The sequence below is a fragment of the Channa argus genome, chromosome 1, assembly GCF_033026475.1.
Source record: "Channa argus isolate prfri chromosome 1, Channa argus male v1.0, whole genome shotgun sequence".
Classification (NCBI taxonomy): domain Eukaryota; kingdom Metazoa; phylum Chordata; class Actinopteri; order Anabantiformes; family Channidae; genus Channa; species Channa argus.
This window is the reverse complement of record NC_090197.1, coordinates 23,362,291-23,389,923: the sequence shown is the minus strand read 5'-3', so window position 1 is coordinate 23,389,923 and position 27,633 is coordinate 23,362,291. Positions and strand designations below refer to the sequence as shown.

The following is a 27,633-nucleotide window of genomic DNA, read 5'->3' as shown; positions in this document are numbered from 1 at the left end:
GATTCGCATGTTTGATTTGGCATGTGTTTTATGTCGGATGCCCTTCCTGCCACAACCCTCTGCATTTATCCAGACTTGGGACTGGCACAAGAAGACACTGGCTTGTGCCCCCTTGCGGTTGCATTAACTGTCCAGCCACTCATACTAGAAGCAAAACAGTTTAGTACTTGTATTGGTGCTCAGTATATGCGTGTACTCAAATGTAAGTACTTGTAGTCAGTCTGGGAAAAGGTGACATTGGGACATTACTATTATTATCAATTACTGAAGTCTTGCTGATGTGTAATTATGTGCTGAATATTATTATTTAAAGGAAATTATTTTTGCAAACCAACAATCTCACTCATTCAGGTTATAGTTATCCCAAAAGTGGAGTTTTGTGCTAACTGCTCTTAAGGTTCTTGAGGACATTTCACATCTTATGCAGAGTTATACATTTGGATGAAAGGAAAACTTTGTTTAAATTGATACTACAGTGGGGACCAATGACAGAAATCAATTGATAATAAGTGTGTTGATTGTCTGAACACCATTTTCATAATAAATTGTCATTTAATGTAGTTGCTGGTTCCAGCATGCTAAATGTGCTACTTCACACTATTTTGTGTAGTATAACTGTAATGAGGATAATTTGGCTTAAGACAAAGAGAAAGAGAAATCAAGCATTTTGTGGACTCATTTAAGCTCAGGGGAAAAGTTTTGGCCATTTTTCAATATTTTAATATGTCTAATAAACTAAACAAGTCATAGTGTGCACAACAGTTAATTGGAGAGATGGATGATTAATGAAAGTAATTGCTTGGAGCACCCTCACACAGTGTACTTTGCCACATTAGGTTATAGTACTGTATGTAATCTCCCAGGGTTGCACTCTTTGCGAGGCTGTCAAGCAGTTCAAGGACAGTTCAGAGGGTAGAACACACTCGCTAGCTTAATTTCAGCTCTCATAATAATTCTACTTTCATTATTAGTTTTTTCCATCTGAATAGTGCAAAATATAATAGATTACATTTAAACGTAAATTACTGTTTATACAAAGTTACCCGACTTTAACATTCTTTGAGTAAGGAAAATTGGGTTTTACTGCAGCCAATGTAAGCATTTTCCTATTAAGGAGGAGTGTGCCTGTGGTTGTGTGCAGTGAGAAAGAACTGGGCCTCCAGACAAGTTACCACACACTCGCATACAGTGTCTGGGGTGTTGTAGGGGTGGGCAGACCTTCTTCAAGGCTAATCAAATCCAGTGGAGACAGAGGCAGAGTCGGCTGCTTGCCTGCCAGCCAGCGTGTCTGCTATTTTTAGATGGCCAGCCCTGCTGATGACAGTTCAGCTCCTTTCACAGATACGGATCCCAGCTCGTGATACAGATATTTATAACTGCCACAGCTGTCTGCTCAAGTGTTAAACTCCATCTAAACAACCAAATGATTTTTTTCTTGGCTCAGGAGTACAATTGTTCCATGTCTTCTCCTGCATTCAGATTATTCACAATATTCAACTTTATGTTCATTTTTAACTTGAGTTTCAGTGTTTTAGGTTAGATGTTTATTGATTGAGCTGTTGATATCAACATGGTGATTTGCAGATCTGGAGATTATGTGCATGCGTAGTTCACCAGCTTACTTTAAAACATTGTACAAAGTGATGCAGATTTGCTTTTGGGTAACATTTGTTAAAAATATGTTAATCAAACATTTTTTTAAATAAAGTAATTAGTCAGTTGAGTTGAATTTGATAGTTAGCTGATGTGTTTTTATTGTTTTGGCAAAATAATAGAGGTCCCGGGTTGTACACTGACCGACACTAAATGTTGAGCATTTATGATGACTGTGGAAAATACAATTCATTTACAAAATAACTATACTTTATATAATGAATAGAAATTACGCAGGGAAACATGGGATCGTTTTCTTTCATAATACTTATGTATAATTGTGTACAAAAATTGATATGGATATTATCACTTTTTTGCATGGCGAATCAGTGACTCTAAGAATGAAGTCTTGCGTAGATGCTCAATCAGCAAGCTAATCAAACTATACACCACTTAAACGTTTGGATGAAATTTCAGAATACACCTTTAATCCACTATAATCTTTACAGGTGAACCTAATTGGACCTTCTCTAAACTTGTCCAACTCTTCAATGTTTCAGTACTTATTGTGTAATATGGTGTTCTCTAACAAGGTGATTAACCGCAAAAATTGTTCGAGATGAAGAAATTATAATTTCATGCTATTACTTAAATGCCCTACTTTTATGCTATTCTATCCTTGTAGCATGAACCTTTTACATTTTACATAAATTTCACCCGAACCACAACCTTAACTTTTTGTGAGTAGTAGTAGTAATGATGATGATAATAATAATAATAGCTTTATTTATAAAGCACTGTACAGTAAAAAGGAAAAAAATCAGGGTGAAAAATTAAATCAACGCAAAGCACAAGGTAAAAAAATCCAAAATGACAAAGATAGAATATTTATACTACAACAAGAGTTGAACAAATCAGAAAAGGCAATTCGATAAAAATGCATTTTAAGATGACACTTAAAAGATGACACTGATTCAGAGAGCCTGATTGCCACGGGCAGGTCATTCCACAGTTTTAGAGCAATGATGGAAAATGCTCTGTCCCCCTTGGTATTACCTGCGAACATATAACAATCCACTGTCTGATGATCTCAAGTTTCATAATGGCACACATGGAATTAAAAGATCAGAACTATAGGATGGAGCAAAACCATGCAGTGCTTTATAATTAATCCATAAAATCTGATTGATTCTAAAATGAACATGGAGCCAGTGTAGAGAAGCAAGACAAGGATTAATGTAGCTGTAGCTTCTAGTCAGGAGCATAGCTGCTGAGTTCTGAACGATTTGTAGGGGTTTCAAGTCTTTTTGATGTAGCTAGAAAAAAGTTATTGCAACAATCAAGGTGTGAGGAGATGAAAGCATTAATAATAGTAGGGCAATTAAAATTTAACATAGATCTAATTTTTGCAATATTTCTAAGATGATAAAAGAACAACTGAACTAGTTTAGTGATGTGATGCTCAAAACTCAAATTACAGTCAAGATTTCTAGCAACTGGCTTAATGAAATTCTATAAAGGCCCTAAGGATGGCAGTATATTACTGGAAATTTTTTTAGGTCCAATTATAAGAATTTCTGATTTATTTTAATTTAATTGTAGAAAAAAATAAGGATATCTACTTTTTAATATCGGACATGCATCTTGTAGAGAACTCAGAATTGGACCAAGTATTGATCCTTGGGGAACACCATACTTTATGTATATATGATGCGAACCATTTTAATGCTGTGCCCAACATACCCAGCCAGGGCCTCCTTCTATTCAACAGAAAATTATGATCAACTGTGTCAAATGCAGCACTTAAGTCTAACAGCACTAGAACAGAGCATAAGCCAGAGTCGGTGTTAATTCGAATGTCATTTGTGACATGTAGAAGAGCTGTCTCTTTGTGGTTTTTGCGAAAACCGGATTGGAACTTTTCAAAAATGTTATTTGTTTCCAAAGCTGCCAGCAGCTGCTGTGAGTCCATTTTTTCTAGATTCCTGGGGACAAATGGCAATTTGGAAATGTGACAGTAACTGTCCAGGAGAGAAGGATCAAGATCGTTTTTTAAAAAACGGGCTGTATGCAGGTAACTTTGAAATAATCAGAGGCACAGCCTGTACTAAGTGATTTGTTCAATTTGATAAGCAGGTATGGTGCTACGCAGTCTAACACTTCCATTAAAAACTTTATTGGTATAATATCAAGTGGACTAGTTGATGCTTTTATATGCAATATGGAATCAAGTAGCTTAGACAGTGTGATGGGAGAGAAATTATTCAGGGAGTTCTGATAAGTACAGACCACATCCAGAAATGAGAGATTTTGAGTGGTCCCACTCCTAATATCTCCACTTTGGAAACAAAGTGTGACAAAGTATTGTAATCAGCAACACAATTAGCAGAGGCATGAGGAAGGAGAGGGTTAACTGGCCTGTCGACAGTATGATATAGAAATCTGGGATTTTGACGATTGGCACAGATGAGATGTAAGAAATAAGAGGCTCTGGCATCCTTCACCATCCTATTGAAAAGTAATAAGTTTACTTTCATTATCATAAAATGTACCATAAGACCAGATTTCCTCCTTTGAACAGCGAAGTGAAATGAACAGCAGGTGGAGGTGCTAACATGGGGAGCCAGATTCGTGACAGGTTTGTTTCCCAGTGGTAATCTGGAATGAGCATGGCTATTAACAGTTGGTTATGAAACAGAAATTCAAGGCTGCAATGAGAAGAAAAAAACGGGATAATAGTTCTCTGAGAATGGTTCTCTGAGATAGAGATGAAGCTGAGGAGACTGTGGATTTTCAGTGGCGAGGTAGTCAATCATGTGGGGCTGACCGAACAGCATGCTGAATATTGGCAGCAAGCATTTGGCTTCCCAATCTGTTAAGGCGGAACCCATCACTCCTGAAAAAGCAGAATCTGCCCCAGAAGAGATTAAAATTGTCAATATAATCGTAATTATGAGATCTACAAACAGACTGGAGCCAAGTGTGGAGGCTGAGGATTCTGCTGAAAAGGCCTATTTCACTATTTAAGGTGGGGATAGGGCCCAAAATATTGGGGTAAAAGCAATTCAGTCAATCTATGTTTAGGCTTGAAGTGCACCCAAACCCCTTTGACTGGTGTACTGTGTCTGAATTGACAGTATCCACCCCTGGAGGCCTAGCTACAGTTCACTGCCACAGAAAATGCACTGAGCTGAAAGCACTCAACTGGACTTTGTGAACAGGTTTTTGTTCCGTGGTTCCCTTTCATTTATGACACCTTGCTAAAGAATCCAACTGTGTAGTATGACTCCTACCACCTGCTAGGCATGTACCCAGTCCTTGTGTAAAGGACCAAAGTCCTTCCAAAGGGTTCAAAGCCTCACCAGAGTCACCTCAGTCCAGCTCTGTATCACACAGCTGCTTCTCTCCTATGTCTTGGAAACCTCCGTCCTTTTGGGGATCTTGACAGGCAGCTCCCTAAGAGAAAGGTCTGGCTGTATTTAAAATAACTGTCTGCACTGATGCCATGGTGGGGACAACAAATCAACTAAACATCCTATCCATCATATCGAAGTGATGAGCTGTGTATAGAGTGCAACTATCTGTCATTCTCTGTGTATTTTTAGGTTTTGGCATTAGGTCTTGGAGAGTTTAGCTTTGAGTGTCTTTGCCTGGAGGTGGTTGTGTAGAGGAAAGATGGGGAACAGAAGATAATCAAGGCTAATCAAAAGGACACACACACAAACGGACACACACACACACACACACACACACACACACATCCTGCACCACAACAGTCAGTGGCAGTCTTCCAACATTTTTATTCCTACTAGCTGTTTAATTTTTGAGTACTTAATTTGTCTGTCCACAATACACTAGTCCACACTGACTGTGGTTTGAAGCTCCAGCTGCGAACTACAGCTGTGTCTCTCCTGCTGTCACTTTTTTCAGTTTACCTGAATGTGGCTGCCTGTTGTTTTCAGGCCACAGCAGCATAAAACACATCCCTCTCACCTTGGTGATAGATGTCAGAAGGAAACATGAATGTGGAGAAATAGGAGGATGGATGAGGTTTAGGGTGTGGGTGTGTGTCACTGGGAAGCTGATTCTGGTATGAAAACCCACTTGCTGGTTGTGCGTGAGTCACACATGAAAAGATACTTCTGTGCCTCACTGGATGGTGAATCTGATTCCATCCCTATCAAGCTTCAGCAGATATTTAGTGAGGCCTGCTGCTGGCTCTCTCATGCCCTAGGCAGTAGTTTGATAAGCTCGCATGTAATTATGTGTTTAATTTTTTCACTTTTTTTTTCACTCATGATAATTGTATGTTATTTACTTTTTCCTTTCTGCAGAGGTCTTACAAATGTTGAGTGATAAGGTTTGCATTTGATGCTTTTATTTTGCCTTTGATTATGTGCCTTGTGATTAACATTTCTGTAGAAGGTAGCTGCTGGGTGTCTGTAATTTATGAAATTAGACCTTCAAGATCTGCTCGTATGAGCACTGTTAAGATTAGAGTAAATTGTAAAAAGATCTCCTTGATTTCCAATAAGTAAACCTGCAGGCCCCACTTCCAGTCTTGGTATTGGCAGATATTGCAGAGCTCTTTGGAAAATGTTTCCAAATTCTACTTGCAATAAATGTGTTTACATGGGCTTAAGTAACCAGGTTACAGTCTGCTTTCCTGGAAAAGCTGATTAGGGAAACCGGATTTCCCCTGCCAAAGAACAGCAATTTCTCTGCCATGTATACAGAAACCAGGTTTCTAATCAGCTTTCTCCAACAACGTAGAGTTTGTGCTTAACAAAAGAATGTGGATGGGAACAAACAGCCGAGTGAAAGACTGAATGAAAGGGGAGATTTTTAACCGGGCAATGCTCCCTTGCTTTTAAAACAAAGTCCACTCAAAGTCCGTCAGAAAATGTAACTAGCGCAAAGTGCCTTATTGAAGTCCTAATAAGTAGTTTTCACCCCCAAATTAAAACATTCAGAGAGTTTGCATTGTGGATCAACTGCGTGTCTCTCCTCTCTCTTTTCCTTTCTCTCTGTGGATGTCCACTAATCAAATATCTTAAGGGCATGTAAATATTGTTCTCAGATTACTTGTGAAAGCAGATTTGTTTTTCTACTCTTTTCAGAGTAACATGGTTTCTTAAGAGCATGTAAAAAATAGTCATAATAGACATTGGCCATCTCATCCTGGCAGCACCACGAAGAGCTTTTCACCCTTTTCCACCCTTCTGTACGTGTTTGCATATAAAACACAGAGAAGACAGGTAAGTACCTGATGACTTGTAGCAGCTTCATCAGTGCTAACACTGATGTTACACCACAGGCCCCTTTTCTTTAACTGATGGCGAAATCTTCTGGTCCATTAAGACCCTAGCCCCAGGGACAACTGAGTTTTGTATTAGTCTTCCTAATTACCTTTAATGAAAAATGTACAACTCTGTTGGAGCTCCTAGGCAGCATTTTATAAGCTGTGGCAAGACAGACCATTTGGGAAAGCAACTGCTGGTCAGCTGGTGGTAGGTTCAGTGATATCTCTTTAGAGGGCTGCCATTGTTCAGATTAAGTACTGACGTGTTGTGACATTCATCTGGCTGCTGAAAAAACACCAAGTGCTAGGATTTTCAATAGAAAAGGGCTTGCCACAATATATCCACAACATATATAAAAATCTCAATACATTTAAACTAAATTGCAAACAATGCATTTGGTGACACATGCCACCAATATCAAGACACAGTAAGACCTGCAGTGGTCAAGTAAATTAACCTCACTGTTAAATCCTGTGCCCCCCCCCAGAATTGTGTTTGTTGGCTTCGATGTGCATTTATGTGTGTCTGGAATCGCTGGTGTAAGCAAACCTGGTGGGTGAAATTAAGAATCAAACATTTTATCATGCCTACTGGACTTGAATTCATGTGTGAAATCTAGTGAGCCAGGCCAAGCATGGACCCATATGCTGCTGTGCTCGATGACTAAACCCGTGGTGAAAAGATCACCTTCAGCTCCACCACAGTCCCCCACAAGAGGAGGTTTATACATTACACATTCGCTTTTCATTTCATAAGTGTATTGTTGCTGATTTGTACTGTATACATGAGTGTATGTGTATATCTCAAAGTAGTACAGTAATAAAAATGTGGGCATTTGCTTAAACATCTGCTCATGCACCACCAATCCAATTTATCATTTTCTCAGACTTTGGAGCTTCTGGCTTTCAGCTCCTCTTATACCATCTTCAAAGTTTAATGGTTGACTGGTTGTTTATATACCAAAATGACCAACAAAGGTCTCAGGTGAGATTTCCCATGTTGTCACTTCAGGTGGTAAACTGTGCACTTTCCTCTAAAAGTATTGGAACAGTGAAGCCAATTCCTTTATTTTTACTGTAGACTAAAAACATTTGGGTTGACATTAAAAGATGTGACAAGAGATCTACATTTCAGCTTTTATTTCCAGGTATTTACATCTGGATCGGATACACAGGTTAGAAGATACCACCTTTTGTTTGAACCCACACATTTTTCATGTAAGCAAAAGTATTGGAACTGACTGACAGGTGTATTTTGTTGCCTAGGTGTGTCCTATGACATTGATTATTTAAACAATAAATAGCACTGAATGTCTGCACTTAGTTTCAGATTTGGGCTTTGCCTCTTTGGACTGCATTTATAGTTAAGAGGTGTAACCACCATAAAAACCAGAGAGCTGTCTATGGTGAAAAACAAGAAATTGTGAAGCTGAAAGACGATGGAAAATCAATCAGAGCAATTGCACAAACATTTGCCATAGCCAATAAGACCATTTGGTAATAACAGATGTTGAACGGTTAGACAAAGTAAAACAACAGCAGTTGACGACAGAAACATTGTGAGTTCTGTAAAGAAAGACCCTAAAACAACTCTTTGTGACATCAGCAACAACCCCCAGAGGGCAGGAGGGAAGGTATCGCAATATGTTTGCATAAGACTTTATGAACAAAAGTACAGAGGCTACACCAGAGGATACAAACTACTCATTAGCAAGAACAATAGGAAGGCCAGGCTAGAATTTGCCAAAAATAGAGATGAGCCTCAACAATTTTGGGACAGGTTTTATGGACTGATGAGACAAAGATTAATCTTTGCCAAAGTGATGGAAAGGCTAAAGTTTGGAGAAAGAAAGAATGCGCTCATGATCCCAAACATACAAGCTCATCAGTGAAACAGTGGAGTTAATGTCATGGCTTGGGCTTGCATGGCTTCTTCTGGGACAGGCTCATTTATCTTCATTGATGATGTAACACATGATGGCAGCAGCAAAATAAACTCAGACGGCTACAGAAATATTTTGTCTATTTATGTGTGGTTGCATTTAAGATGCAACCACACTGATTGGGAGATCCTTCATCGTGCAGCAAGAGAATGACCCAGAACACACTGCCAAAACAACAAAGGAGTTTATCAGGGGCATAAGTGGAAGGTTTTCGTCTGGCCAAGGCAATGTCCAGACTTTAACCCTATAGATCATGCATTTTACCTGCTAAAAAGGAGACTGAAGAGAGTAAGCCCCCCAAAATAAACTACAACTGAAAGAGGCTGCGGTAAAAGTCTGGAAAAGCATCATAAAAGAAGAATTCAAAACTCTGGTGATGTCAAAGGGTCATAGGCTTGATGCAGCAATTGCAAGCTTTATTCACTTTCATGTATTTTCAAAGATTCAGGATTCAAAGTGTTTATTGTCATATGCACAGAACGCATGTTTCCCTGTACAATGAAATTCTTACTTTGCCCTCCACTCTAAATGTCACACAGTAAGTAAGATGAGAATTTACAAAAAATAGAAATAAAATAAAATACAAATAAAATAAAAAAAAGCAAAAAAATAAGAGCAAACAAATAAGAGCAATAAGGCAATAAGGTGAGGTAGTGCAGTTCTTAAAAAAAGGCAATAAAGTGAGGTAGTGCAGTTCTGAGTAGGCAATAAAGTGAGGTAGTGCCGTTCTCAGTGCGGTAGTGCAATTCAAAAAACAATTTGTGTGCAAATACAAAATGTGATTCGTGAGCAGTTGTGTCATGTATCAGTTGTGTCCGTGTAACTGTTATGTTATTTTATGTTATGTTATGTTCATGGTTGCAAACTCCTGTCAGCTGTTTAGGAGTCTGATGGCAGAGGGGAAGAAAGAGTTCTTCAGTCTCGAGGTCCTGCATTTCACACTTCTGTACCTCCGTCCTGAGGGTAGAAGTGTGAACAGTCCGTGCTGGGGGTGAGAGGGGTCTTTGAGGATGGACGCAGCTCTCCTGTGGACTCTGCGGTGGTAGATGCTCTGCAGAGAGGGCAGTGGAGTCCTGGTGATCTTCTGTGAAGTCTTCACCACTCTCTGCAGGCGTTTACGGTCCATGGCAGTAGTGCTGCCGTACCACACCGTGATGCAGTTGGTCAGGACACTCTCAATGACGCAGCTGTAGAAGTTGCTGAGGATCTTAGGAGACATGCCAAACTTCCTCAGCCTCCTCAAAAAATACAGCCGCTGTTGGGCCTTCTTGACCAGCTGCGTGACGTGAGGTGTCCAAGTGAGGTCCTCAGTGATGTGGACACCCAGGTATTTAAAGCTGCTCACCCTCTCCACTTCAAGCTCCCGGATGAACAGTGGCTGATGCGTTCTCCTCTCCTTTCGCATGTCCACTATCATTTCCTTCGTCTTGTCCGTGTTGAGGGTGAGGTTGTTGTCTCCACACCATGACACCAGACTGGCCACCTCCCTCCTGTAGGCTGCCTCGTCACCGCCAGCAATGCGTCCTATCACTGCGGTGTCGTCCGCGAACTTCAGGATGATGTTGTCCTTGTGGGAGGCGACAGTCTATCTGTACCAATACTTTTGCTCACATGAAAAATCGGTGGGTTTAAAAAAGTACTATCATCTAAGCTGTGTATCCGATCCTCAGCATCGTATACATGCATACGATAGCTGCATACATATATTGCTGAAATGTAGGCCTCTTGTCTCATATTCATCTTTTGATGTCAAACCCAAATATTTTCAGTCTACAGCAAAAATAAAGGAATTGGCCTCAAAATTCCAATACTTTTAGAGGGGAGTGTAGTATATAAGACCACGGGGTGACATTAAAGAGCAACCACGTCTTGTCTGAGGTAGCTGTGGTTCCTCTGTTTAGCTCACGTTACACATGAGCAAAGAAAACTCTGTGTATATGTGTGTGTAGTAGCCAGTCCTCATCTTGGACACATGCTTTACTTCCTTGACAAAATTTAGTGCTGCTGGTCAGCCTTTCACAGACTATAATCAGATTCACATGTGTAAGTGAATTAGCCAACACTCAGAACAGAAATCAAATTACACGGGGTGGGAACGGTTCTTTTATTATGAGAATTCACAGGAAGCACTTACATGCATGAAGCAGACACACCTGGGTTTCCATTAGGACACTGCCCAGCAGTCGGTGACCAAATATTAAGTGAAAGTACAGTTTTCAATGTAAACACATAGCAAATTAAAAACACTAGCTGTCTACAGGCTGTACCTGGATTTAAAGTTAAAATTGGCACTGCTGATGAAGACAAGTGATATCTTTACCAGAAAATATAGAAACTCTATAGGGACAGCTGCATGTTCAACTTGGTTAGCTGCAGATGTAGTCATGGAAAGTGTCGGTGTTTGCCTGAGTTCGTCACTCTTACGGTGATTGCTCTTGTCCCGCGAGTTGGCATGTGATGACAGTACATGGTCTGTAGGTGGCACTCAGCTTACAATCAGTTACAGCACCCAGGTGCATGCGCACATCATAGTCCCTACCACAATGTACCCTACCAGTAGTACTATATTTTTACAGCACAAGGTGCTGGAGAAGAATAGATATCCAGTGTTATTAAAGTGGCATGAGAACAGCAAACATAAACCGAACCATAAAGTTTCAAGGAGCCTAAATATGGTTCAGTTAATCTGACTTCATCAAGTGATCACACAGATAATTACTGTTGAGACATGACGGCTGCTTTCAGTGTTTATTTATTGAATTACTGGAACCTGCTAGTGTTTTTAATCTTCATCAGGCTGAAGTTATTTTGATAATGCACTAAATATTCAGCTGAATGAGACTGGTTGGAGTCAGGAAATATTTTCCGACCCATGGGGAAAAAACGACAAAGGACAAGGGCAAAATGTATTTGGCAATGCAAATTGTTTTAGCGCTGTTTTACTCTCATTATATTCATCCTATACAAGAGAAATGTGATGAGAAAACAGAAGATAAACTGTACCTTAGTATAGTTTACTGGTACAACAGATGAATAGTATGACTGTGTGGTAACAGAAACAGGAAGAGAGAGAATAAAAATTTAGGAGACTAGTTGGAATATTAAATGAAAGGGGAGGTTTAACAGCTGTGTGCCTGTGTCCCTGTTTTCAGAGACACTTTGACCACTGGAAACTGTCTGTGTTAATGACAGTGCACAGTCAGCCTGATCATGTGCGATGTTTCCCTGAAAAACAGCAGTTACAGTCTTTGACTCATTAAACCAAACCAAGTATACAGGTACACAGGAAAATCACCAATGTTACAATAACTCTGAGTGTTACATTTATATTTTGGAACCATTAATTTACCCTTGGTAATTTTCCCGTCTACAGACTGCTAACAGGAGCTGCTGTAATATACACACGAGGGCGGTTTCTTCCCTCAGCTGATTCCCGTTAACACAATGCTTATTGTCTCTACAAGCAGAAACTCAGTAAATCTGCTGCTTCTCCAAATTTTAATTAGATGTTCACTTTCAGTAACTCTTTCTGTTATATAGTCGCGAGTTTTGACACAACGGAGCACCATGGAGAATTTGATTGCGCTGAAAAAGTAGAACAACAGTAGAACCAGGACCATGCAGACATTTCAGGGTTTTCATTCATATTTAAATAAAGTCGTCATTCACACCTCTCAGGTGTGAGATCCTCCCCCTGCACAGCACCTTTGTAGAGAAGTTTGTTTGGGGGAATTCACCACGAAACAAAGCAGAAACACTGACATACTGCTCATGATCCACGAAGAGCAGTGGGCACTTCATTAATGAGCCCATTATTATTAAATATGTCCAACACCGAGACAGGATGGGATTTTTAAAGTCATTAAATCTGTGTTCATATCCATCTCACCTGGAAAAGGTTTTGGACGTTGACAGTAGAGGACTTCCCCACCTCTCCTGTGTCTGTTTAGGTACTAACACATGATCATTAAAAGACAGCAGATCGCACTGGTAGTTTCTTAACCAAAGATTATTCTGGATAAACAGCTTCAGATTAATTTAAACTAATCTAATCATGAAAACTAAACTGTTCTAAACAACACTCAACTACATCGACTATATGAAGATAATAATAATAATAATAATAATAATAATAGATAAATAAATCCCATCTGACAGACTGATGGATGAAACAGCGTAGTGACAAAAGGAGCAAGAACAGCCACAGTTTCATAAACTGTGCCAATTGTGAATTTTTAAAACTCAGACAGGCGATTTTGTGTTAGTTTCAGTTTTATTCAAATGTTGTCAGATTTTGATGTACAAATGAGCTCACATCACTCCAGTGATCACTTCACTGATCATATCTCTTTCTGCCTCTCTGCACTCTTACTAAAAGCCTGTTAAAAGTTTTTTTAACAGCTGATCTAACAAATCTACACACCGTGCTAAAATGGTGAGCTCATTGACAGCAGTGGGAGGTGGTTGTTGTAGTTTAGCCAACAGCTGACACCAGCTTTTATCTTTCAAAATTAATTACAACATTTTGAACAAGAGCCAGCGCCGGAACTGTTCGCTCGTTCACTGGCAAAGAGATCCGTATAAAAACTTTACTCAGTGTCAGTCCTGGGATGAAAATTAAACATCTTTAAGCCTCAAAGACCCAGATCCTGGGAAGACCCAAACCAGGTCTGAGATCACCGCTGGCAGCTGATGGGGCTGAAAACGTCGGGTTAAATTTGTAGACCAAGTTTGGATAAACTGATATACTCAAACTTATTGCATGTTCATGTCAGATCTCTGCAGTTTTAGAGGCTGACATGTGAACCATGATCACTTCAGGAGAAGAGAGAGATGCTCTTAAGTGAATTCTAATATTAAACTGTAAGGAAAATAACTAACTGCATACATATATTTTTTTATAAATCATTTGTCTTTGCATGGAAAAGTTGATTGCTGACACCATAACCACGCACAGTAAAACATGACCGCTGTGTATGATGAATAAAAACTAATTCAAATAATTCACGTAACATTTAACAATATTTAAGCAAAATCTGTTGGTCAGCATCTGTGTGGTTTTTGATCTGGTGATCTGTAGACCTGTGCTTATGTCTAGAGGAAAAGAGGAAATTTTTGTGAAAATACTTCAAAGCTGATTGATCGCTGTTTATTGTTGTTTTATGGAACAAGGGTGGAATCAAATTCACAAATCTGGCATTAAAGCGCCGCACAGTTCACCACTCTGTAGACATAGACAAATAGACAAATTTTGTCTATGTTGCTGTATGAGTGAGAAAAATGTTTTAGGCAAGAATTGACGTTTGAAACCAGTTTATTTTTATTGTAGTATTGAGCTGAGTCGACTTCATTCTCTATTCATACAAACTAAATGGACTTCGAAAAAGTTAGGCTGTGTGACCACATAAAATAAAATGATGGAAAATCTTCATACATTTCTATGGATGGGGTTCCCTAAATGTGTCATTATGTTTTCAGGTTGTTCCACTTGGGAATGTGATATCTCAGGAATGCCTAAACGAGATTGCTTAAAATGTTGACCAATTGTCTGCTTGATATAATAACATTTTAGAAGTCAAAACTCAAGATCACTGTGGAGCTAGACTATTTTTGAAGTAATTTATTTTTTATTAGTTTAGATTTTTTTCTTTTTTTCTTTAACAATGTGGAAAAAATACAGAAATGCAAGATCTGCTGTCACTCAAGCACCAGTGCCAGCATCTTTCTGGAGTTAGGACAGTAAGTCAGCACCCTAGATGTTACTTTCATACTCAACTTAGACGGCTTATAACTTTTTAGTTACTTTTGTACTGAAAGCAAAAAATGATTTCACTGAAATATTGTTTATACTCAGAATGTAACTTGATTGCTCCAGTGACTGCCTTTTTTTAAGGAATTTCTCTTTTTCTTGAATCTTCACAACAGACCCAGTGAAAAGACAATTAGCTTACCCAAAGTAACTGCCACAAACCAAAAACAGCAGATTCTCTTGATTGTAAAGATGGGCAGAGGTTCAACAATCTGTGACAAATTGCGTCTAGAAAATTGTGGCACAATTTCAGAAAAATGTTTCTTGACATAAAAAATCGACAGTAAATAATATCATCAAAAGATTCAGAGTATCAGGAGGAATTTCTGTGCACAAGGGACAAGACCGAAGGTCAAAACTGGATGCATGTGATCTTTGGGCCCTCAGCATGACTTTGCAGGAGAAGAGTCCACATCATAAAACAGAAAATCCAGCAACAAAGACCCAGGACTGTTGAGCAAGTAGAATCCTGTAACAGACAAGAATAGGACAACATTTCTCTCCTAAAACTTCAGCAACTGGTCTCCTCACTTCCTAGATGTTTACAGATAGTTGTTGAAAGAAGAGGAGTTGCTACACAATGGTAAACATCACACTGTTTCAAATTCTTTAAGTGTTGCTCCCATCAAATTCAAAATAAGTAAATATTTTCCATGAAATGATAAAATGTCTCAGTTTCAAAATCTGCAAATCATTACATTTTAGACATCGTCACAACTTTTTTGGAATTGGTGTTGTATTTACTAAGACTGTGGATTTATTCAGCTATCATACTTACATACAAGCTTTTATACACTGTAAAATTTTTAGTTGTTGTGAATGATAAAAATTAAAAAAGCCATTAATTTTTTTATACATTTTTTCTGTCTACTGACTGGAAGACTATGCATAATAAAAGTGAAACAGATAAAGCATAAATTATAAACATAAAGCATAAATAAATAAACATTTAGATTTTATCATTCTAGATAGTTACAGTGTGTTGTAAAGTAAAGACAATACATGAATAAAAGTGTGGTACATTTTTGCTGAGGAAATACAGTGGGTGTCTGTGCTGTTGATGTGCTGCTCAGCACCCTGGACAGCGGTCGAACCTCCACCCTTAGCTTTAAAGGCGTCCCCGTGGCTGTGACTAAGAACATTTAACAGGCTGTTTATGATAATAACCAGGGCCATGCTCCAACTCTTTCCTGAACCTGACATTTGTTTTTGCCTTTTTTTGTAGAAGTTAGAAGGGTGGACGGGGAAGTTTATTCTAATAAAGAAGTTACAGATATTGCGTCACTAATAATAGGCATTTGTGAAACGTCTTTGTTGACGCATCAGTACTATGATGATTTTTATCATGAGAAGTGAAATTAATTGTATAGCTAATGAAACCATATAGCAGCCATATAGATATATAGAACTATGTTCAACGCGTAAATAAAAAAACTATTTTAATCAATTACTCTTCAATGGATGAATGTTCCTAAATTGGTTTGAAAATTTTAAGAATCATAATACAATTATGATCCTATCAAAAAACATCAGTTGTTTGTCAAATTTAAACATTAGTACACTTGGGCATGTTATGTAAAACATACCCTAACCCTGTAAATCCACATGGAAGTACAACATCTGACTTTTAGCGTAAATTGTCAACACTCCCCTTGCTGCCACGCTGCCTTATCAGGATCCAACTCAGGCTGAACCCAGGAGATCCTGACTTGGTTGAATCTCTCCTATACACCCCTAGCTTGATGTGAAGCAGTCATAAAACCATAAGCTATTACCAAAGGAAGAGACTGATTTTAATTTGGTACAAGTCTATGTTGTTCTTATTTTAAAGTCATAGACCTCATATTGGCAATAAGATTTTGGACACAAGTCACAGCAAACACTCTTGGATATCTGAAACTTTGCATATTAATAACAGTACAGATGGTAAACATGGCTAATCTTATGATACTGTAAACAGACATTGCAACAGTACTGACACTAAAATAGGAAAAATACTAAAGATTGGTATTTAGGGGAAGAAAATTAACTATTGACTTATGTCTCAGCTACAGTTAGTTCCAAAGGTTTGCATCCCCATCAGCGGAGCCCGCCCTCCTGTCCAGAGCGGATCACTTTCAGTACAACCTAACTGAGAAGTCATACAAGGCAGCTGCGCTGATGGCCCAGGCCCTGAGTGCTTTCTCTCTTCTCATGGCATTCAAAGCTGAATGGAAGAGGAGATGACTGCTTTGCCTGACTCTAGTTTATGGGAGGAGGTGTGTCATGACTGACGACTGTCTTCATCTCCATAAAGTGGCGATCCAGTCTCTGGTAATAGCCATGGGGTTGATGGTCTTACAGGAAAGGGCTCGATAGTTAAATCTGACCATCCTGTCAACCAGAGAAAATGAGGATCTCCTCGACACCCCATTATACTCGAGGGCAATTTTTGGGTTGCTGTCACATCAATGCAAAGGAGACGTGAGGCGAAGAAACGGGATGATGAAGCTGTGTCAGCTTCAGAATCCCCAGGCAGCCTAAACCTCAGGCGACCCAGGCGACTCCTCTGGCTCCACCGAGAGCGCCGGCTCTGAAAGGTCCATGGCAGAAAAAGCCTTCATCTCAGGAAGGGACTCGGCCTTCGCAGCCTCCTCCCACCTTCATATACATGAAAAGAAACATCTGGCCTGATAGCTGCACAGATGGTGGCGAGCGGAGCAGGCAAGCTCCCCTCTAAAACTCAACCTGTTTATGAGGCTCTGTTCCCGAGCTTGTTCAGATGGCCTGGTTCTATTCAGTCTGCCGACGTCGGAAAGGTCAGCCCGTTCCGAAAGCCCAAAAAGAGTCGCAGAGACCATGTTCAGCAGGGGGAAGTGTACAGTACTCCTCAAACATGTCTCATGAGCACTTTTCATTGTTGCACAGAAATAAAATTCTCCCAACTGTCGCATCTAGGCAGTGTGCTGATGGCGCAGTTAAAAGCACAAGAAAACGAAAAGAAAATATTGTTGGAAAACAATGTGGCCACTTAATTCCCAGAGTGAGTATTCCCTCTCTCATGCATAGACGATGTTCTCGTGAGCACACCCTCCAGCCAGGGGACAGTAGATCAGTGTGCTTCTCCCTTCTCAGACCATCTCCTTCATTGGTTTGTTTATAGATTCAGCCAGAGTGAGGCTTGCTGGGGAGAGGTTGCAGACACTAAGGGACTGTTTAACCCTATTCCAAGGGGGAATACTGTATCTCTCAGGCCCTGCCAAAGGTTGTTGGGCCTGATGGCCTCAGTTTTGGTAGTAGTTCCAATGGGTTGTTTGGACATGAAAGGTGTACAGTGTTGGGTGACTTCTCACAGGTTAGACCCACGCTGTCAGGGCTCTCACAGGCTAAGAGTCTCTGTGACATGCATAGGAGCACTACATCCATAGAGAGAATTGAGTTTTCTCACTCAAGGAGTGCCCATGGGGGTGTTTTTGTTCAGGAAAGTTGTTACAACAGATACTTCACTGTGATGTTGGGTGGGTATTTGAGGGGAGAGCAGTGAATGGGATGTGGGACCCTCACATTGGCTCATGCAATATAAATTACTTTGAATTGTAAGCAATGAAACTAGTACTGAAACATTTCCTGCCTTCTGAGGGGACACCATGTGTTAGCGCGAACAAACAATGCCACAGTTGTGGCTTATGTCAACAGAAAAGGGGAGCTGAGATCCTCTCGGTTGCACACACTGGCATACAGACTGATTGTCTGGAGCAGCAAACAGTTTCTGAGTAATTTTTACAATTTTCTGATGTTCTCTTAGTAGCATTAGCTAGTGTCTCAACAGACCATTCTCCTTGCTTGTTCGTAGCAAGGAAGAGGTGGTGTTTTGAATGATGGCTTATGCAGTGTCGTCCGCTTTTATAGGGGGAGGGATTGTGGGGCTTTGACCCTGATGTGCTTAGTTCCATCCAATCCTGGCTGGCCGAGTGGAATAGGAGCTTCCAATGTCAGTCGCTCACTCATGCTTCTCAGAGAAGCATGGTTATGTAAATAACACAAAGATTCAAACTTTAGCACACAACTCTAAGTAGCTGCTGGAAGAGAATTTCTCATACAGCTCTCTAGACATTTTGTGATTTTATTTTTACTATCCTTCACCTCCTATAATAGCTTGAGCTTGACATCCCATAACCCCTTTCGTCACATCGTCCTCATAGTTGGGCAGGTTGCTCACTCACTCCTTAAAATGTCTCTCATCCTAATTGCCACATCAGAGGCAAACCCTAACTGTGAGGGGGTGCAGAGCGTGACATTCTAAATGCTGTGGGCAGAAATGTCAGGACCATCATTAAATTCACTGGCTTGGGGTGGTTCCAGACAGGCTTTTGATTTTGGGATGGTTTTGGAGCTGGTAAAGTGACCACAGTATGCAAACTTGTGTGCTTCACTAGGTCTTCTCCTTTAAACTTACTTTTCTCTGTCAGCAGTGTCAGCTATTTCAGTCTGCATGCAGGCTGGTTGTTACTGAGCAGTTTTAGATCCCCTAACCCCGTTCAGCTGTCACACCAAAACAGTCTTGTTCACAGCGCTCTCACTTCTCATCGTTCAGCAATTATTGCTAAGTCATTACACTGCGGGACCAATAGAGAACACATTCACTCCTATTAGACATCCTGCCCCCTTTCTCTTGCGAATCATAAATTGCCAATGTGCACTACAAAAACATGATAATGTCATGCTGTCTCAGGAACACAAATACCATTAAAGTCTCTCTTAGAAGCTGAAATGCACACAGAAATAGCAAAAAGAAGGTTGATTGTGGGCTTTGTATAGAATGCAGTGCCGTGATCTAATTTGCTCATATTGTTCAAGCTTTTTACATTATTTACATTATCTACAGTGATGTACAGGAATTTAGGCAATTTGTTCACATATCCTTAAAAAGTCCTTAAATTGTCAAAAGGTAAAGTTTAAAAAAAATCATAAAAATGATATAAGCAGTAAATTATAATTAAAATTACCATAACACCAAGTGGTTTTATTGTTATGTGACTAAAAATTTAAATGTTAATATCTGGCCCTGATCCCATTCATGAAAGTTTTTTGTCAGTTCTACACAAACCACCGTCTGCTTTCATTTAGCTATGGTGCTAAACTTAAAGAAAAACTCAGAAGTCTTCAGGGAATACACAATATTTTTTACCATTTACATATTAGCAGATGTTTGAAATTAGATACAGACTTCGTTTTACCACAGAGCCTCCATATTTGATTAATGTGCAGCAGGTTTTTACAATTTTGCTGATTACTGGTTAGTACAAAACTAATCGAAGCTAAATGTTTATTTTAGAAGTGTTAAGGAAGGACAGGTTCCATGTGTAAATGTTGTATAGCTACCTGAATATAATCAGTATTCCTGTAAAAGACAGGCCCCTAAGTGAAACAAATCTATATAAAGGATAAATGTTGATTATTTTAATTTGATAATATGATTTAGCAAATTTCTTACACAGACACAAAGAGTACATGTATAGGAAAAGTATACATGTTAACATTGTGATGGAGTTGATTTAAAATCCCACTCAGCCCTAATGGTACATGTGTTTGATTGTGGAAAGGGCATTATATTTTATTTGTGGAGGTCTTAAATGGGTCCTAAATATGATTTCAAAAAGGGTGCAGTTACCCTGTAAGGTAAAAATGCCGCACTGACGTTTTTCCTTCTATCCGGGAAGACAGCAGAAAACTTCTGCTTGGTACTTTGTCATTTCACTGCATTTGCTAGAAACTGTATAAAGCTGTGTTCAGAATGCTCTTTAACTTCTAAACATTCCTCCTCAAGTGGCAACCTTCAGGAGGGCAGCTGACTGACTCATTGATTGACAGGTGACTATGTGTAAAGCAGTCCTAACAGCACTAAAATAGACATCTGGGCAGATGCAACCTAAGCAGGGTTCAAGCCTCATTTTGAGGACAATTAAGTACACTGTGACTCTCTGTTTACCTGCCATTCCGCAACCTGTCTCAGTTATGAAAAAGAGCCTCCTGAACATGAAAGCTACTATCCATAAATGGACAGAAAAAAATGTGAGTAGCCCGAGTGGAACCTTGTTTTGAATTAAGGATAGAGTAAATGTTTTTTAAACAGAAATTGATCTTGTAAATGTATCTCAAATAAACTGAGGTTTTGTGCCATTTCTAATTTTGCCATCTGTAGAAAAGTAACTGTTTCACACCACTGCGTGTTGCTGAGACTCTGGAAAAAGCATGGCAAAATGCTGTTCTTCCTATTTGCCATTATTAGCATTAGCTATTTGTTAGTTTTCCCTCTTTACAATTGTCAAAAAGGAAAGACAGTAATGAGACAGACTACACACATCTTTGAAACTAACTTGTGGTTTTAATGCTGTGGCTGAAGGGTGTGTATTTTAAAAAATGTTTACAAAGGAACTGGTGAAGGGTATTCTTAATATTTTAGTGTAATTAAAAATGCCAATTAAGAGCATTCTTGTCAACAAAATACTTACTTACAGCTCAAACATTTTATCAGATGGAAATATGTAAAAAAAAATTTAAAAAAAGCAAAATGACCATAAATAGCTGATTTTTCCAGAGTATTATTTCCCTTGAGGGCACATTATTAGGACCATTTCAATTTTAGCTAAGCTAAACTGTCAAGGAGATGCCTCAGTATTGACTGCACAGTGATGAAATCAACATTGATGTTTTTATGTAATTCTCAAAAAGACAGCCTGCAAGTGAATTCCCTGAAATGTTGAAGTATTCCTTTGCCAAATAGTAATTGCTAAACCTCACAGTTTGTGCAATTTTGAGAGCACCCTGACCCAGGCCCCCCATCACTGTGATGCTCTATCTTAACATTCCTGTCAGCAGACATGTGGTCATGCCATAATCTCCTCAGTCAGATGTGTCAGGGACTTTATCTTAATGCTAAGACATTTAAAAAGCCTTCCGCTTCCCGCTTCTTTCCCTTGTTTTAGTCCACCTGTCATATGATGGAGTGACAGTACAATCTGTGACGTTCAGAATTCACATCTGTTGCATAGCAAATGCTGGATGGATGTGATGGATAGTCTTCTCTGGGTTTGCTGTGACAAAGTAAAAAATATGGAGTGATGGCAACCAAGAAAAAAGCCAGACTAATGCTGAGTCTGCCATCCATGCCAGGTCTGTGACACTTTGCAGATAAGCAGCGAGGTTATTAGAAGCATGCTTTCAAAAAAATAAACAAAGGTTACCAACTAATGATAGTTTAGGGAAGTATACAGTGTATTTTAATAAATACAATTTGTTAATGTCGTCAATGTCTCATGGAACTGGGATTCACCTGATTACTTGTATTTATTATCTTTATCCATGTTGCAAGTCAAGCAGTGTTGTCATATGTCTCGGGGCCTGCATAAATGATACACTATTAAGTGATAGGCCACTCGGTAAAAAAGCCACTTTTAGGTCAAGTTAATGCTGTGACATGTTACTAATGTTACTAATTATATGGGTATTTTATGATATTCCAGTCTAATCATAAAGAAGATATTTTGCATACCGGAGTTGCACTGGCAATAGTATATTGATATTGCAATCTTGTCTCAATGCACAAAGTAAAAAGAGATTGCCCAATTTCTTTTCTTTTAGTAATGTGAGTAATGTGTGTAATTTATTTAGTAAAGATCGTAAAACCCTCTGGGACATATTTTGGATTTTAGGCTTTATAAATAGAATGAGGATCACGGTGGTGCAGTGTTTAGCATTGCAGCCTAACAACAATGGGTATGTGTGCGAAAGTGCTGGTTGACAATGTCAGATGGGATCTGCTCCGGCCCCCCAGGGCCCCAAGATAAGCAGTATAATTAATGGGTGAATGGATAAATAGATTGACTTGGCTTACAAGCCTAGCAATAAATGTGTTTACATTACATGCACCATAGGAAGAAAAGAAGCTTAAGATTTTTCATTCCTTAGTACAACTGGCTAATTGCTGTGTAAAATGAGGACGTTCCCTGTCATTTCCAAATGTACATACTGTAAGAAGAAGTTCTTCCCGTTCAACCTGACAGGCACTGTGTATAACATATATAATGCAGTTAGGTCTAAAGCCTCAAAACATAATTTTGGCTTTGTGCACCACTAATTTTGATAGAATAAATATGAAAATTGTGCTATTTTCCACACTCTTAAAAAAGGGAATAGGCAGCATTTAGGACATTAGCTGCTACACAGTTTTACTTGATCTGATAAACTTATGGTGGCAAATTTTGGGAAGATACCACTGTATATATACTGCTGACATTAACAAGACAAATCATTAATTCTGTGACTGTGCTCCACAGCATTATCCCACAACTGTCTCCTTTAGCCAAAATGTTACATAGTTTGGTTGTGGAGGACACCTGTTTTATTAAGAAGAAATACTGTCAAATATACATGAAAACAGTATGATAATCTCAGCCACTATCTGCAAGATCTGAACATAACACAGTAAATTTAGTGGTGAGAGCCTTTACCTCCATCTGGCCATTGTTACTAATCACATTGCTTGTATGCATAGGTCCGGCTGTGGTCTGCTACTGGACTACTCCAGACACAGTCAGCTCATTACTGTAGGGCCTATTTTCAGCCTAATGTGATTGAATTAGGGTCCTGAGGGGGCTGAGAGCAGAGAGAGAGGATTGAACGTAGGAGGAGCTTAAGGTTGACCCCAGTCTGAAAAGAGAATCGAGACTCACAGCTGCTGTTTGTCAGTGTCCCTGAGACAATCACTGTTCCTCAAGAGGATTCTGTTTAGGTCATTAGGATCACACAGCTGCATTAAACCTAGCATTTCTTTCTACATTTCTTAATGTTTACTTTCACAGAGATCGTCATCATTAAGATTATGAAAATTGTTCTGAACAATGTGTTACCTATGGAAATCATATTGCTTTTTTATGTACTCTTAATTGTTTCTGGGCAACAATGCCATATGACTTTACACAATATTGTTGAAAGAATAAATCTATTGCTTTTGTCTCTTCTCAGGTTTTGATAATGATAATTATGAGATAAACTAACACCAGTCTTATTTTTAATAAAGTGTTTAAGGAAAACGCGAAGAAAAACATTGTCATAGATAAAAGGTAGAATGGGCTCAACCCACTTTTTACTCAGAGAAATTGAGTAATAATAAGTACAGTCGGTGTACTCAAATGAGATTCATATCACCGTGCTGTTCTTTTTATTCTGTTGCCAGCACAGCATGACTCTGTCTCTTGCCTTCACTGCAGTTCTGCTGTTCTTCCTCCACGTCTAAACCAGACTGGCCCCACTGTTTCCCTTCCAGGGAAGCTAACTAATAAAGAAAATATTATTCACAGAGAAGAATAGGATTTACATTTTCAGTCAATACATCAAGCATACTATATTAAGTTTACCATCATGACCACAGTCTATGAGAATGCAAGTTATATTAGTGATATGTCATATAGGTATTGTACAATATATTTATACATATGTGTGTGTCTGTATGTAAATTATGTTAAAAAATTTTTTTAACATAATTTACTCAAATGAAACTCAGCAAAAGTGTAAACAGGAAAAGAAAATTTGCCTTATTTGGCATTATATAGTTAACATGATCCCAGACTGGAGAAAAGTTCCTTTTTCTCTATGGTTCCATAAATATCAGTGCAAAATGAAGAAACAAAAACTAATACAAACAACAACAAACAAAGTCTCCTTTTCTCCTTTCAGCATGAATACAGTCAAAAGTAGTGCTTCTTGATAACCACAATTTGGCGCTTCACTTCATTATTTTACAGCAGCTGCATCGGTCATGTGATTTTCTTCCCCAAGAAATTATACTGTGTATGCCAAGAAAATATACTACTCACATGAAATATGCTGCTTTAGTTGATAGGAAAAGTTAATGTTAAAATTTAGAATGAAGGTGTTTGCTATACAATAGAAACAATCTCTGTTTTCATCTCTCTTCACTCAACATGCTGTGCTTCTTTCATTAGGGTGTAATAGGCCAGACATCTAAGCAGCAGGTTCAAAATTCCACTTTAGCTCAGTGCCCCCGCAAGAAGGACTAAAGACTGAAAATAATCAAGGAATCAGTGAAATTTGTTCTGGAAAGCCACAGCCATTGCCTCCATCAGCAAGATGTGAAGAAATGATATACGCCGCATAAAGGAAAAAAGCGAGACCTTGGATGCTCCCTTTCCTCCACTTTAGCCCATTGCCTGAGTCAGCTAGTGCTCCTTCACCATAAGCTGCCACTTTTAATTTCCACATCCCGCTTGGCTACTTGTCCTGTGCCACCCTATCTGCAAAAGAGCTCCAAGTAGTACTCTGTGTCCCCAACCCCCTCTTATACTGTTTTAGGATGTGGCACGACAATTCTGACATCTGTGGTCCGTTAACCTCTGATCCTAATCACACTCAGTCTTACACACATCCCTTGGACACTAGTACTAGATTAGTGTACAGGTTTTTTTTTTGTTTGTTTGTTTTAACTGCAGTGCATTGTAAGAGTATTCTTTCCTTTTCTTTTTTTGCAGACTTTGGAAGCTGTGCTGAACTTCAGGTACTCTGGGGGAGTAGGAAAAGTGGAGGGCTACTACAGAGAACTGTCTCTGGGAGTCCATGTTGATGTGGAGCCTTCTGTGTTCTTCACCAGAGTCAGCACACTTCCTGCCACCAGGTAACACACAAAAGTAGCATGTGTTTCCTACAGAGTTATTAGTAATGTCTGATTAGGTAAGTTTTGGGCAGTGTTTGCTCATTAAAAGTCCTCTTCTGAGACAAATAAAACTGTATAAAAGCTGATTAAAATATAATGTGTGTACATGCACCAAATCATACCAAATATAATGACGAAATGTTATAAAGCAATTTTTCCTAATTTTGCAGGTTCATTTTGTTGTAATGTGACCGCTTCACTTATTAATAGCCTTCAGTCAATGAATGAATGAATTAGCAACGTAGGATTTTTTTTTCAGTAAGGAATTTGTACCACCTTTAAGTTATTTCTAAGTTGATAGCAGTATCTTTTTATACAATTTTATACAATGTTTGTTTTTTCAATGGGGACAACACATCATTTTGTAAGCACTGCAGTAAATCAATACTATCACTATACAGAGTTGTTAAAGAGCTTACTTGCTTTGCTTTCTGCAGAGATTTTTTGCATGTTTCACCAAGTGAACAGTGAAAAGAGTTGAGGTCACTGAATTTCCAGGTGGATCTGCTTTTTATGGTAAACATGTTAGCAAACACTTAGTTGTTTTCAGCAGACACTGAGCAACATTAGCATTCATTTAGAGTCCTGTTTCTGCCCACCTGGCAAATGTAAGTGCATATTCAGTCCAGTTTCTTCTCTAGCTACAAGCAAATGCTGTTTGCCTGTTGGTGCTTGACAGGTACTGTATAGTGGTATTAAGTGAATAATTTTTTTTGCCAAAGACAGCTGCTTGCTTTTTGGAGAAACAACTTGAATGATGTAATGATGCCTGCTGGAAAATCAAAACCACAATAAAGTCCAAAAGATGATGATTATTTCTCACTAGTTATTGCAGAATAGTTTCGAAAAGCAGTGCTAGTTAAATGACAACAGCAAATAACCCCCTCCCCCTCACAGTATCTTTAATCTGATTTAACTTTCTATGCAGTTTTTGTTGAATTTAATCATTTTAAGCTGGCTGTTGTCAGATAATAAGCAGCTCTACTCAACCTTCGCTCAAGTATCAGACAAGTTGAGGAGAATCTACCTCACGGCTGCTCTTATCCCTGTAATTTGTAATAAATCTAAAGCTCAATTTGATCTTGCACTGAATTCAAATACAGTTTTTTTTCCTCTCTCAGTTTAGTGAGTAGATATTGATCATCTCTCCAGCAACGCTCACTGTGACAGTGTTGCATCAAAACCAGCCCTACAAACCGTAGAATTCTCGCTGACAGGTCAAATAGTGGTTAATGAATATTAAATGAATATTCCCTCTTTTCTTACCTTCTCACATTCCTTGTCTCTTACAGGCACGTACACATACATTACTGTGGACATTGTTACATGCCCCCCCCCCCCCCCCCCCCCCCCCCCCCCCCCAATCTCACCTCACTTCTCTTCTCAGCTCCCCCAGCTCTCAAGAAAAAAAGTCCCAAGTGAAGGAGACAGATTGTAGTCGAGTAATGACCACTTGAGGTGAATCATTAGCTATAATAATATCTGCAGTTTAGGCCATCCATCTTGGCTCAGTGCTGATAGATATGCTGCACTAGCTGCTTTGCCATCACCCTTTCATCGCACCATCCTCTTCCTTACCACCATGAGCACCTTCTACCCTATGAGTCTGATATCTCTAGGCTCTCTACCAAACCTTCAAACATGTGCAATGTGTTGAAATGCAAGGTTTTAGAAAGGATTACAAAGGCCATTTGTGGATTTTAAACCTATATCAATTTATTTTATTATAATAAAATAATTGATTGAAGAGAATAGTGCCAATAAAATATTCCAATCAAAAGCCAGGCTATATAGGTTTGCAGTTACAGCATGCAGATATCAACACATTCATCTCTTCAGCTCAATTCCTCAGGCAAAAATCGGAAACACAGAGGAAATCATAGACATTATAATCATATGGTAAAATTAGAACTCCCAATATACTGTAAGCCAAGCTAAACAGATTGTTTTTTTATATTGTCTTCATTTAAATATATGAATATTTTTAGCTCCTGTCACATCTTGGCAGTGGTTGTTACAGCATCCAGAGTATTATCATAAAATTTTTCATTCTGTGCTTTGGAACTGCTTCATAGCAAGAACTAAAAGATCTGAGGCACCTTTTTGGTTCATACATTTCTGATACTGTGGTGCAAGATTAAATACATTTTGAATCAGTGTGATAGCGAACAGGCAGCCAGAGTAAAGACTCTAAAATAGACTTAATGTGTGCTCTCTTCTTGATCTTAGTCAGCACTTGTGCAGCAGAATTCTAGATATTCTTGCTCGACCTGAAGTG

General features: G+C 39.0%; 1 protein-coding gene across 2 annotated transcripts in view; it reads left to right on the top strand.

Annotated features, from left to right (window-relative positions):
* The window catches only part of trappc9 (trafficking protein particle complex subunit 9), a 200,017-nt gene that overhangs the window by 73,355 nt on the left and 99,029 nt on the right, over positions 1–27,633 (top strand). For both annotated transcript variants that reach the window (XM_067508237.1, XM_067508228.1), the window contains one exon: positions 25,174–25,316. In XM_067508237.1, the coding sequence (XP_067364338.1) occupies positions 25,174–25,316 (143 nt within the window). The remainder of the gene's footprint in view (positions 1–25,173; positions 25,317–27,633) is intronic.